The sequence below is a fragment of the Pelmatolapia mariae genome, linkage group LG1, assembly GCF_036321145.2.
Source record: "Pelmatolapia mariae isolate MD_Pm_ZW linkage group LG1, Pm_UMD_F_2, whole genome shotgun sequence".
NCBI classification, from domain to species: Eukaryota; Metazoa; Chordata; class Actinopteri; order Cichliformes; family Cichlidae; genus Pelmatolapia; species Pelmatolapia mariae.
The window spans coordinates 25,834,338-25,847,158 of record NC_086227.1 but is presented as its reverse complement, the minus strand read 5'-3'; the positions used below and the strand labels follow the sequence as shown (position 1 = coordinate 25,847,158).

At 40.2% G+C, this 12,821-nt stretch overlaps 1 protein-coding gene across 1 annotated transcript in view; it reads left to right on the top strand.

Moving 5' to 3' along the window:
* The window catches only part of LOC134625408 (ATP-binding cassette sub-family C member 12-like), an 82,821-nt gene extending 70,650 nt beyond the window's left edge, over positions 1–12,171 (top strand). The window contains exons 11-25 of the mRNA XM_063470665.1: positions 4,230–4,364; positions 4,556–4,661; positions 4,836–4,934; positions 5,456–5,559; positions 6,406–6,588; positions 6,745–6,971; positions 7,060–7,197; positions 7,344–7,533; positions 7,614–7,703; positions 7,827–8,016; positions 9,012–9,171; positions 9,249–9,327; positions 9,478–9,591; positions 10,822–10,998; positions 12,079–12,171. Coding sequence (XP_063326735.1) covers positions 4,230–4,364; positions 4,556–4,661; positions 4,836–4,934; positions 5,456–5,559; positions 6,406–6,588; positions 6,745–6,971; positions 7,060–7,197; positions 7,344–7,533; positions 7,614–7,703; positions 7,827–8,016; positions 9,012–9,171; positions 9,249–9,327; positions 9,478–9,591; positions 10,822–10,998; positions 12,079–12,171 — 2,085 coding nt within the window. The remainder of the gene's footprint in view (positions 1–4,229; positions 4,365–4,555; positions 4,662–4,835; positions 4,935–5,455; positions 5,560–6,405; positions 6,589–6,744; positions 6,972–7,059; positions 7,198–7,343; positions 7,534–7,613; positions 7,704–7,826; positions 8,017–9,011; positions 9,172–9,248; positions 9,328–9,477; positions 9,592–10,821; positions 10,999–12,078) is intronic.
* The last annotated feature ends 650 nt before the right edge of the window (positions 12,172–12,821 follow it).

Here is a 12,821-nt window from a genome sequence, read left to right as displayed (position 1 = left end):
GGAAATCTGTCCTCTCAGTTTTCAAACTCTGAAAATGAAGCCGTTTCTTCTCTCGTCATATCTCCGTGACGGAGGTACAAAGAGCTATGAAAATCGCAGTCAAAGTACACCAAAGTCCGCTGATTCACCCAGTACAAGAATTATGCTTCTATTCCACCTAGTTTTTGAGTTACACGACGTTTTGTAACTCCAAAAAACGGCGCTTTTCGCCTCTCACCGCGATCTATTTCTGATTGCTGATCTCTTTGTTTTTCGGCCGCCCGCCCCCTTGCCAGGTGGCGCAATCAGTATTGACACGGCTCTGCACCTCAAAGGTCGTGGGTTCAATCCCACCTTGGTCAATATTTTTTTTTCACTAAAAATTGATACACTATCACAGACCTGTAATTTATATTGCTAATTTTTTTCACTACAAATGAGTAGTACAAAAACATACTATGTCTGCAACATCACAGTATATCTGTTATGTTATAGTATTACTACTAAATCACATTATTTCTGCCAATTCAAGGAGGCTGACTGTTACTAAGTGCATCAGTGTACATAGGTCATCTGTTGTGTTGGAGTGCCCTCTCGTGGCGCCTTTTGGGTAGTGCCTTAGTAAACGTGAACACTGCAAAGAAGTGGTATCAGACTGGTTTGTAGTGGAGGAATTTGTTGACCGTTTCTTTCATCTTTAATCCGTATTCATGTTGTAATGTAGTAGTACCACAATATGGCAGAAACACTATGTTTTGGCAGAAATACTTTGATTTGGTATACTTTAGCTTCTTCACCCCTTTTCAGCAAAATTTTCATTTTTTCACCCCTTTTCAGCACAAATTCCAGCTTTTTTGGCTGTTTTCAGAAAAAAAAAACCCTTTTCAGCAGAAACTCTGCTGATTCATCACTTTTCAGCGCAAGTTTCTGCTTCTTTGCCTCTTTTCTGCAGAAATTCTGCTGATTCACCTCTTTTCTGCAAAATTTTCAGCCTTTTCACCTCTTATCAGCACAATTCTCAGCAGCTTCTGCTCATTCCACCATAATTGTCAGTCTCTCCATCTCTTTCTTTGACAGAGTGAGTTAGGCACAGTGAGATGAGTTGCTACCTTGAGACCAGGAGGGCCAGGTTCAAATCCTGCTCAGGACAACATTTTTTTTTTCACCACCATACAACTTTTTGCAACTTTTCAGCTTTTTCAGCTTTTCAGCAGACAGCTTCAGCGTTAAGGCATCCACACAGCATTTTCGCAGGAAATGCAAATTTTTCTAGTTATTATTATTATTCTTCAGTTTCCGCCTGAAATTTTGCAGCGAATCTCGCCTCGCAGTTTTGAGACAAGCTTCATATATGTTACCTCATTTTGTGCGGCTGGATCAGGAATGGTGTGCTATGACTTTTGGTGTTTATGACTATTATAGTTTTTTAAATATTAATATTTTAGTGAAAATTTTCCCGCGCTTCTCTGCCAAACAGTTTTGACAATAGGGTTACATATGTTAGATCATTTTGTGCGGCTGGAGCTGGACTAGTATGGTATACACTTTTGGTGTTTATGACTTTTATAGTTTTTTAAATATTAATATTTTAGTGCAAATTTAGAAAGATTCTTCTTTTGGCGCCATAGAAACAGACTTCATTTGTGGTGTGTTGGCTCCATCTTTTGGTCCCACTGATACAAATTTCAAACTTCATTTGTGGTGTGTTGGCTCTCTCTAGTGGTATGCCGGGAGTAGTACGGCCTGTCTACCCTTATTTGGATTACCGTAATGATGACAATATCAACGGTGCGCACAGCGTCGCTGCTTTCAGGAGCCATTGGAATTTTTAAGGTTGCGCAAATCATTCAAAAGTTACGGTAATGCTTGGTGGAAAACTCAATATCCCACAATTCATAGCACGCGTCTGCCGAGTCAAACAATGGCGGCCATCACTTAGTTTTTATTTTCCTCTTAATACTGTTTCTAGGTCACAAAATAAACTTTTAAGATATTTTCAGGCGAGAATATAGGTGTGTAAACTTCAAATATCTGCTCATTTTGTCAAAACATCCCATATTAGCGACAATGTTCTGACGATGTCGTTTCTGCTTGAGGCTAGCTGGCTAGTGTGGCTAGCGCGGCTTTGCTAACAAGCTACAGCCGGCCTGGATGACAGTGAGAGCGGCTTACTCTGGTTTCACACCCGGTCCTTCGTAAAGTCTCGTGGTCACAGCTGGACTTATTTTAAATAAATAAATGATTTATTTATTTATTCATTTTAGTAACGGTATAAACAGTGAAAGGTGGTGGATTGGCCAGATGTAAACTTCAAATATGTGCTCGTGTTACCAAGACATCCCATATTAGCTCTGATGGTTTCGGTGCCTGCAAAGAGCTAGACAGCTAGCTAGCTAACTGGCTGTCTTTTTGACTCAGGGTCATAGCTGGACTTATTTTTCGTTTTTATGAGCCAATGAGGGGTTTTTTTTAGTAACGGTACAAACAGTGAAAGGCGGTGGATTGTCCAGATGCTGGTCGATGTGGAAAAAATAACTGAGTTGTTTGGTGGTCGCTGACGCGGAGCTACAACCGAGGGCAGCTATCCACCGGTGTGTGTCAGACAGAGCATGCAGGGAACGAGGCGGCGAGGCGACCGCCGATCAACCGGTGGTAGATCGTGGATCAGGGAAACCGAAGGCAGGAGAAGCAGGCGGCTGCCGGTCAGAGCGTGAGGTGAACTGAATTTCAGGTAAGAAGTTATGAACTGCACTCTATTTGGGTCAGATATAAACCGAGTTTAGGTGTAGTTTATTTTCGTTGTGCTGACTTTTTACAATCAGTTATAATAACTTGTACTGCGTGCTAGCTAGCACGACGGAGTTTCTATACAGCTGTGTGCGCGCTAAGTTACTGATGTTGAACTTTATGACAGCCTCCCCTGTCATTCTCTCGCCTGTTCAAACTTCAGTCATGAAACTGATCAATGATCGGCTTTTCTCTCTTGTTTGTTTATCGCGCTAAACAACAGCAGCACGTTTAAGCTTGATCAGCTGTTGTTAGAATTCATTTGATTTTAATTTCTAGTATCAGCTGATGTTTGCTGGAGCCACAGCTGTAGAAGCGGCTGGTGGAAACCAGGAGATGACCTTACCGAATCATCAGAGCTGAACTGGTGATGGAGAAACAGGTTTACCTTTTTTTTAGGTGACATGAATGAGTTGAAGGGAAGTTATGAACTGTTTCTGAGAGAAATAAACACCAAGCTCCTTTTTTATTTAGCTGACAGCTGGTAACTGTGCAGGGGCGGATCTAGCAAAGCTTTTGCCAGGGGGCCAGGTAGGGCATCTTACAACCAAAGTTTGTATAATAATACACAAGATTGTCTGTAGACCATTGTTAATCATTCAGAACACTGTGTAAAAATAACAAAAAACAAAAAGTGAATGCAAAAGTGCATAAATATTTATTTTACGTGATTGATGTGTATGGCGGGGCGTGGTCTGCAGTGCCGCTGCAGGGGAGGTGGACCCACCTGAGCGGCATCTGCAATCACGCCTCTCTGGCGTAGTCTGTGCTCTCTCGGCTGTTTTTTGGGTGTGTGTCAGGCTGTGAGTTGAAAAGCTACAGCCGGCTGTGTGGGTACACCAACTATGTGTGAAAAGTGGTCCATAACGTAATGCTTCAAAGCGTGTTCATGCAAACATTGTCGGGTCTGCCGTGGTACAATGGGACTTCTGCTCATGAAACTATGTGCACAGCGTCTGCAAATCGGGGCTGTACAAAGTCACTTCATCTTTACCCAAAATTGTAAGCTGTCATCTGTGAGGTGCGAGCGGTGTTTGTTTTTACCATAGTTCATGGTGGAGAATGGCTGCTCTGCTGAGTTTTGCTCTCTGTAGCTGTATGAATGGCAAACTACACTGTTTACCAGCGGCATAGGCACACTTAAAATTTCTTCTGAAATTTTCGCTTTGTAGTTTGTTTTTTTTGTTTTGTTCCCCCCCCCCCTTTTTCATATTGCCCCCCCCCCCCCCCCCCCCCCCCCCCCACACACACACACACACACACACACACACTTTGGGAAGCTCTGGTTTAAAGAAACATACCTGAGTATGTATGGAAGACCTACATATTTTGCTCATGAGTTGTAAGGTGCAATTTTTCCAAAGAATAAGGATTTGTCACATGCCAGTAATGCACACAACTGCTTAGAGCTCTAACCAGAGTTGAGCTGGTTTTGATAATTTGTTCTTCCTTGTGGCTTTTAGTATTTGGAGTTCTGTGATGAGATCCTGGTTCTGGACAATGGAACGGTATGGGAGTCTGGAAACCACAGGGATCTGATGAGAGCCAATGGACGCTATACTCAGCTCATCAGTACCTACCAGATGGAAGAGTCCAAAGTAAGGGTGTCATGTATCATGGTTCTATTACTGTCCTTATTATTGAAAGAAAATTGTTGACTGTAAAACAAAGTGTGCGTTCCATAAGTGTCAATGTTTTAAGCTTATCCAGACTGAGCTGTAAGACTGTCCCTGATATTTATTTATTTATTTATTTATTTATTTATTTATTTTTATTTTTCTTCTGTCAGACCAAGAAAAAGGAAGATGGGGACATGGCACTAGCATCATTTATTGATGGCCAGTTGGAAGAGATTGACCTCAGACATTGTGCAAGCACTGGCACTGAGAATCCTGGTGTGAAAACATGGAAGAAAAACATTTGATTTAAACTGACATATTTTCCCTGAAGAGCAAGTTTTAAAAAAATTAATTCAGATATTAGATGTCTGCTAATAAAAATGTGTATTTTTCTTTTTCATTCTATAATGATACATTTTTTTTGTTGTGTTTTTGTTTTTTGTTTTTAAGCCGCTGTCCCAGCTGGTAACCAGCTAGTGAGTCAGGAGTCCTCTACAAAAGGTGCCATCTCCTGGAGAACATACCGCACATACTCCCAGGCAGTTGGAGGTCTGTTATTCACACATGGAGTGTTGGGGTTATGTATGAAATTAAATTGCGTATTTTTATTTTAAATGTTTTTTGTTTATAAATTGTTTTATCAATGCACAGAAAGTTATTGCATGTCAGTTTTTAATTTATGTTTAAGTTTAAAATAAAGGATTCGATATTAGCCTTTTTACTGGTGTTAAACAAGCTTGGCTATATATACTGGGTTCTAAACACAACAACTTGGCAAAGTCAAGAATTGTAGTCTCAAAGAAGATAAATCACTACAACGCTTCACAAGAATAGATTTGTAAGACCAAGAACTACTCCAGACTTTGGTTGTTTAGAGCAAACAAGAGAATTGGTCAGATATTAAAATTCAAGTCAACATAACATATTGATCAGTAGCTTTCATTTATGTTTTTCCCCCATATAACTACCACTGAGTACACTGTAAACTCCTGTTTCCCAATGCTGCATATGCTTGTGGATACATTATTATGAGCATTAATACACAGCCAAACTGCTCATTGTTGTTACAGGCTACACAGTTTCCTTCATTATCCTCCTGAATATGTTCTTGTTGGCAGGATCCACAGTCTTCAGCAACTGGTGGTTTAGCTTCTGGATGGCAAGTGGTGATGGGGTGAGAATTATTGCATTCCTTATCGCTGTCACACACGTTGAAATGGTTCTCTGTGAGCCTTCAACTCACAAGAGGGTAAAAAGTCATGCCTTTTTTGTGGCTGTTGTGCAAGATAAACTCTTTCTGTATTTACATTTTGCTACGTAAAGCTGAGTTGATGTTACATCATCACTCATTGGTCTTCCAGCTCTCCTGCTGGTCCACACACTTACACACTTCTCCTACTGCCAATATCTCAAAGTTGGATTCATCAGCAATCAAGTTTCTTTCCAATTGCCAGTTATTTTTGAAAATGTTTATTTTGGCCTAGTCCAAGCATTTCTCCTTGAAACAACTTGATGTTTTGATCTTCTGTTGGTTTTGTCACTTTGTTTTGGTCATTACACACTTACTCTAGTTTCCATGCACTTGCCCCTTAAAATACTTGGAATGCCTGAGGGTCATCTTTCAGCTTGCAGACAGTATAAAAATTTCAGCAAGGGTTTTAGCTGTCACTTGAGTAAGCGTCATCCCTGAAACATAAGAAATCAGTTTGAGGAAATCTTGAGGAAAAGTAATTGATGCTCACAAAGCAGGAGATGAAATCCTGTGGTAACTTTGTATGTCTCAGTGTCAAGAACTTGAGTGAGAAGTATCGTGATTTAAAATCCAGAGAGCCACACATTATAGACCAAGCCTGGCAGATGTAGCAAGCGAAAAACTGTTTCTGACCCCTCAAATTCTGCTTATTTCTAGTTTTAGGAAATTATATTTAATCATGTGAAATGTCATTTATGTATACAATGACTTTGTCTGACTTCACTAACTTTTCTTTTTTTTTTATTAATTTATGTTTTTATTTCCAAGTCATCCAGTAACACAACTGCAGTCCAGGGAGAAATCTCTCAAAATCCACACCTTCACTTCTACCAGGTTATTTATGCTGCAACAGTGGTTGTCATTGTTGTACTTTCCATTGTGAAATCCATAATCTACACTTATTTCACGTTGAAGGCCTCCTGCAAATTCCATGACATGCTGTTCAAAAAGGTACTTTGAATTCTCAGCACCATAGAAATCTCTACTAGTCACCATTACACATGGTCATTTTAAATATGGATAAGGGTTTACTTATCACAAATGTATCGAATCCAAAACTGGGAACGTTTACTAGCTACAGATGAACTGTTTGTTTTCCTATTGCAGATTATTGATAGTCCAATGAGTTTCTTTGACACAACTCCAACGGGGCGACTTCTAAATCGTTTCTCTAAAGATCAAGACGAAGTGGAAGCTGTCCTTCCTCTTGTCATGGACTCTTTCTTACCGTGTTCTCTACTCGTCGCATCCACAATTGCTGTCATCTCAGTTATTTTCCCCGCCATGCTTGTAGTTGGAGTTATTATGGCAGCTTTTCTTGCCTTTACTGTCTTGTGAGTTTATGCTGGTTAAATCTATAAAACACACTTACTGACAGTAACAGGTCCTCTAAGGTACTATATATCTGTGCCTTCTGTGCAGTATATTCCAGAGGAGTATACGTCATATGAAGAATCTAGAAAACATCAGTCGCTCTCCATGGTTCTCTCTAACCACCTCAACTTTGCATGGCCTCAGCACCATCCATGCCTATAATAGAAGAGACAGCCTTATAGAAGAGTAAGTTTCTGAAATTTGTTACTAGGCTATCACCTCTTGCTTTTGCAATGTTTTTGATACAACACATCATTGTAAATTGTATGTTTCTTTGGGGCGGGGTGACTGTGGACAGTGGGATGTTCAAAAACTCCCGTTTCATATTACAGGTTCAATATCTTGACTGATATCAACTCCAAATACCTTTTCATGTTTAATGCTGGCACACGTGCATTCGTCTTTTGCCTGGAATTAATGGCTGCTACTACAACGCTGTTTGTGGCTCTCTTTGTAGTGCTCAGCAGTAATGACTTAATCAGTCCATCCTTGAAAGGCCTCGCAATATCCTATTCCTTGCAGGTACATTTGGACAGCACATGAATCCATGTTCATTTTGCTTTTTAGACATGGATTTACATAATTTTAAAACTTATTTTCAGTTGACAGGCATGCTTCAATATGTAGCCAGACTCTCGATAGAAGTGGAAACAAAATTCGACTCAGCGGAACGGCTCCAGGAATATGTCACGGTCAGACTCATGTCCTGAAATCATTCACCTGTCATTGTTTTGCTGAGACCAAGGCCAAAGTTCATTAAAATATCCTGCACACCCATCTGCTTGATTCCTGAAAGCTTTTAATTGTGTTTGCAGAATTGTAAGTCTGAGGCTCCCAGGCATGTTAAGGAGACTCAGATCCCACAGGACTGGCCTAGCAGTGGGGGCATCACCTTCGTAGACTACAAGATGAGGTACAGAGAGAATACACCAATTGTCCTGAACGGCATTGATTTCCACATTCAACCTGGAGAGAAGCTGGGGATCGTGGGAAGGACTGGCTCTGGTAAGGCTCTGGGTTCAGTAGCTGTTTCTATTGTTGATTTCATCTAGTCTTTGGGTGACGATTTACAACAATACACCCTAGAAATGATGATAAATACATGAACTAGTTTTTCAATATCACTCTGAGACAGGCAATCTATATGAAGACAGTCCTACATAGTTGTTTAATATCCTCAATGTTACTGGAGGCCAAGGTAATGCCATCCAGGGTATCTGGCCGTGTTTCTAAGATAAGGCAGTGCACAACAACCTCAGTTCTTTCTGAATTTAGAAGCAGGGAATTAGGTGTTCCAGGTTTTAATATCTTTAAGAAATTCCTGTAGTTTAATTAATTGGTGTGTCGCAACAGGCTTCATAGGTCTGGGTATCATCAGCAATGAAAATGTATGCCATTTATAATAACACTGTATAAGGGAAACTCATATAATGTATACAGAAATGGTCCCAACACAGAACCCTGTGGAACTGTAACTGCATCAAATGCTGAGGTCTAACAAGGCAAGAACAAAGAGTTGACTGTAAGATGCCAGAAGAAAACCATTTGCCACCTTCACTTGTTCCGTTTCTGTACTGTGAGCTCTGAAAGTTGACTGAAACTGCTGTTTTATGTTCAAGAATTTTTGAGATAAAGTTGGAGACTGGCCTATGATTGGCTAAGATAGCTGGGTCAAGTGATGGCTTTTAAATGATGGTTTAATTACTGCCTCATTTGTGGTAAATAACCTGTTAATAAAAATAAGCTGATCATAATTAAGATTGAATCTTTAGTTAATGGTAGGAGGGCTTTTTTGTTATTGTTGCTATTATTCCCCCACCCCAACCCTCTAAGGTAGATGGCACCCCTGCCTACACCTGGTTGTGCTGAAAGTTTAGTGATTGACTCTAAATCCTCCCATATTCCTGATCTCAAATAATATTTAATGTAGCACATTTTTATGTAAATTTTAACCATTGTAGGTTAATTCAGCTACTCTAATCTGCGGTTTGCATCTGTAGGAAAATCGTCTTTAGGAGTAGCTCTATTTAGACTTGTGGAGCCTGCAGCAGGAACCATACTGATAGGTGGGGTGGACATCATGTCCATTGGCCTGCAAGACCTGCGTAGCAAATTGTCTGTGATTCCTCAGGACCCTGTGCTATTTGTTGGTACAGTCAGGTAACCTTAACCCATAAATCTCACACTGGTCTGACCACTGTGGATCAGTAACTGGCTAATGACCCCCATCCCTGCAGGTACAACTTGGACCCCTTTAATAAATACACTGATGAGGAGATCTGGGCAGCGCTCGAGAAGAGCTACATGAAGGACTCGGTATGTTTTGAGTGCAACGTGAAAGTTGGTACATTTAAAATTCCTATACAGCCCTCTTTTTTCTTTTTTTTTTTTCCCCTCTGCTCTTTGTTTGTATACATGATGAATTAGGATAGTGGAGCAGAGCTGTAATGTGATTTGTTTCCTCAGATCTCAAAGCTGGAGGGGAAGCTTGAAGCACATGTTATGGAGAATGGCGAAAACTTCTCTGTAGGCCAGAGACAGCTGATCTGTATGGCTAGAGCTTTACTCCGTAACTCCAAGGTCAGAGTGCACTTTTTTTGGGGGGGGGGGCTTGATGATTTGTCACCTGGCTGGGACAATGCTGTCACATACTGCATTCACTGATGCCAGTCAAAGCAATTTCCTGTGACTCTCTGTCAATATGCTCTGCACTGTCCTTAAACATCGCAAATCTGTCCTGATTTAAATTTTTTCCCCTTAAGGTCATCAGTACAATGTTTAGATCCCTCTTTAGAATTACCCCTACGCCTTAAAAGCCTGGTACGGTATTGTCGTCACTCCACAGGGCAGATGAACAGCATGTACACCTAAGTTTGTGAATGCTACTTGAGATTGAGGTGACGTAGGAGCGTCAAATTGAGACCATAGACATATTTACTAAAAATCTCAGACAGAGTTGAATGTCAAATTTCTAAAAATTTGAGTATAAAAACTTGAGAACAAGGTGATGTAAGACTTTGAAATTCATACATAGGTGTGTCTGCTAGGAGGCTGAGTGGCACCATTGGCAGTCACCAGTATTTTGTCTTTGTCTGTTTTTTTTCCTCTTTACATGGCCACTGCAACATAATTTTCACTCTGTATCTGTTGGAGAGGTCTGCCACCCTGTGGGCAACTTCCTGTGGAAAAAAAAAATAAAAAAAATAACTTAAGACAAAGGAAAATTATTTTTACGAACTTCTCCGATTCATAATGGGACTTTTCAGAAATCCAAAATTAGCAGCCATGCTCAAAATGGCCCAGAGGTGAATGAGAATGGTAAATGGCCTGTATTTGTATAGCGCTTTACTTAGTCCCTAAGGACCCTAAAGCACTTTACACTACATTCAGTCATCCACCCATTCACACACTGGTGATGGCAAGCTACACTGTAGCCATAGCCGCCCTGGGGCGCACTGACAGAGGCGAGGCTGCCGGACACTGCCGCCACCAGGCCCTCTGACCACCGCCAGTAGGCAACGGGTGAAGTGTCTTGCCCAAGGACACGATGACCGAGACTGTCTGAGCCGGGGCTCGAATTCACGGGGCCCCATGACGGTGAATGAATGAGAGGCCAAATTGAAATTGGTTAAGGGTTATGATTATTATGGACTTGTTCTTAAAACTATTCTGTAATGTCTCACATTTGTATGAGATTGCTAATCGCCACGTTTGTATTTAGAAAGTATGGGCGTTTTATGTATTGTGACATGCTGTCCTCCTTTAAAATTGTTTTTGCTTATACTAATGGTCTGTCCTCTTGTTGAGGAGATCATTCTTTTGGATGAAGCCACTGCCTCCATAGATGCAGAGACAGATGCTCTGATCCAAAACACCATCCAAGAAGCCTTCCGTAATAGCACTATGCTCACAATAGCTCATCGGATCAGCACTGTGATGCAAGCAGATCGTATTCTGGTCATGGACAATGGACAGCTAACAACTAGGGCTGCCACAAACGATTATTTTGATAGTCGACTAGTCACCGATTATTTTTGCGATTAGTCGACTAATCAGATCTTGCATCCATTGGACGTAAAACGTACAGCTTATTGCACCAGCATGCATCTGCTCTTATATAACTATCATTAGCTTACAGCTTTAAGTGTTTAAAGTTTGTGCTAACTAAAAATAAAGACAAGATGATAGTTTATTAAATTTTAATGAAATTTGCAGATTGTTTCGGTGAAGTTTAATAAACTCCTTGCTATCTAAAATATAACAGGACACCGGAGTATATTCTCGAGCATCTCACACTTCTGATAACCAGCTGTCTGCTTGACGTTTATTCAGCTGTGTAAAAACTATAACTTTAATCTCAGGCAAAGCGATTTACTCAGGAACAAATAAAATACTAAAAAAGCCAAACAATAACATTTTTAAGTTATCTAAGTGACTTATGCATGTTTAACCTGAGTAGCGAAAGACGGCGGTGGGTTTGAAAACGATTTGCCGGGAGTCCGGTGTTTTCAGCGGCTCTAGTGAGCCTTGCCCCCGGCTAACTATCGAGCTAGTGGTTAACAGACGTCTCCGAAAACGTCGGAGCGCTTTTGAAAATATGTGGTGTCTTGATAAACTGAGCAGATATTTGAGGTTTACACAGTTACATTCTCGCCTGAAAATATGTTAAACGTTTATTTTGTGACCCAGAAAGAATAATAAGAGTAATATTAAAACTAACTAGCTGCCGCCATTGTTGACAACTGAGCTGGGCTGCGCTATGAATTCTGGGACAGAGCTACTTCTTCTTCTTCGGGGTTTAACGGCAGCTGGCATCCTTGTACATGCAGTGCTGCCATCTTCTGTTTCAGTCCGTTATTACACTCTTAAATCCTGCTACTTATTCCTGCGTCTTTTGGGATCTTACAAAGCTTCAAACGAAGCGTCGACTATTAAATCAGTCGTCGACGATTTTGATAGTCGACGTAATCGTGACTAGTCGACTAATCGTGGCAGCCCTACTAACAACCCCAAATATGCACAGATTAATGTTGTCATCTTATGCTTACTAATTGCTCCATATGACAGGTGGCAGAGTTGGATGATCCAAATACACTGAAGCAAAAGCCATTCTCTCTGTTCTCATTACTGCTGACTGCTTCAAACACTGTAAATTTGTGAAACAAAGTAAACCTTAAAACCAAAGAACATCTGTGGAGTAGGCACATGTATTTAGATTACTATTTTAATGACTATTCTGTATATTTAAAAATGTTAATTATTTTATTGTCTTTAAAGTTTAAATCTATAATTGTGTATCTATAATGTATTGTATTAAAAAAAAACTACAGTAAATAAAAATATTGTAACAAACTGTAAAACCATGTTTTGCCAACTTACTGCAGTTCTTTTCCAGTGTTGCTGACAAAATGTTGAGTTAAATTATTCATAATTTAAGAGTTAAACACATCCCCATCTTATTAGCTTAGTTTTAGCCTATTGCTTGTTTTTGCGTGCATCTGTTATTGCATAGCATCTTAATTTTTTCCACCAGTTAATGGACAACTGCACTAAATCAAATGTAAACATTCAGTGATGCAGTGGTGGCTAAAAAGATTTGTTTACCAAAATGTGGGCTGGCAGACTGGACTTGTTTGAGAAGTCTGAAATGAGTCAAGCAGAAAATTTGACCACTAAAACATTTTTATTTTTCTGTTCAGCAATGCAAGTAAATAACTATCATTTGGATTCCTTATTGAAACACACACAAAGTATTTATTAAGTAAATATGAGGATTCGTGAATGACAATCATTGTATTGGGGGGAGGGAT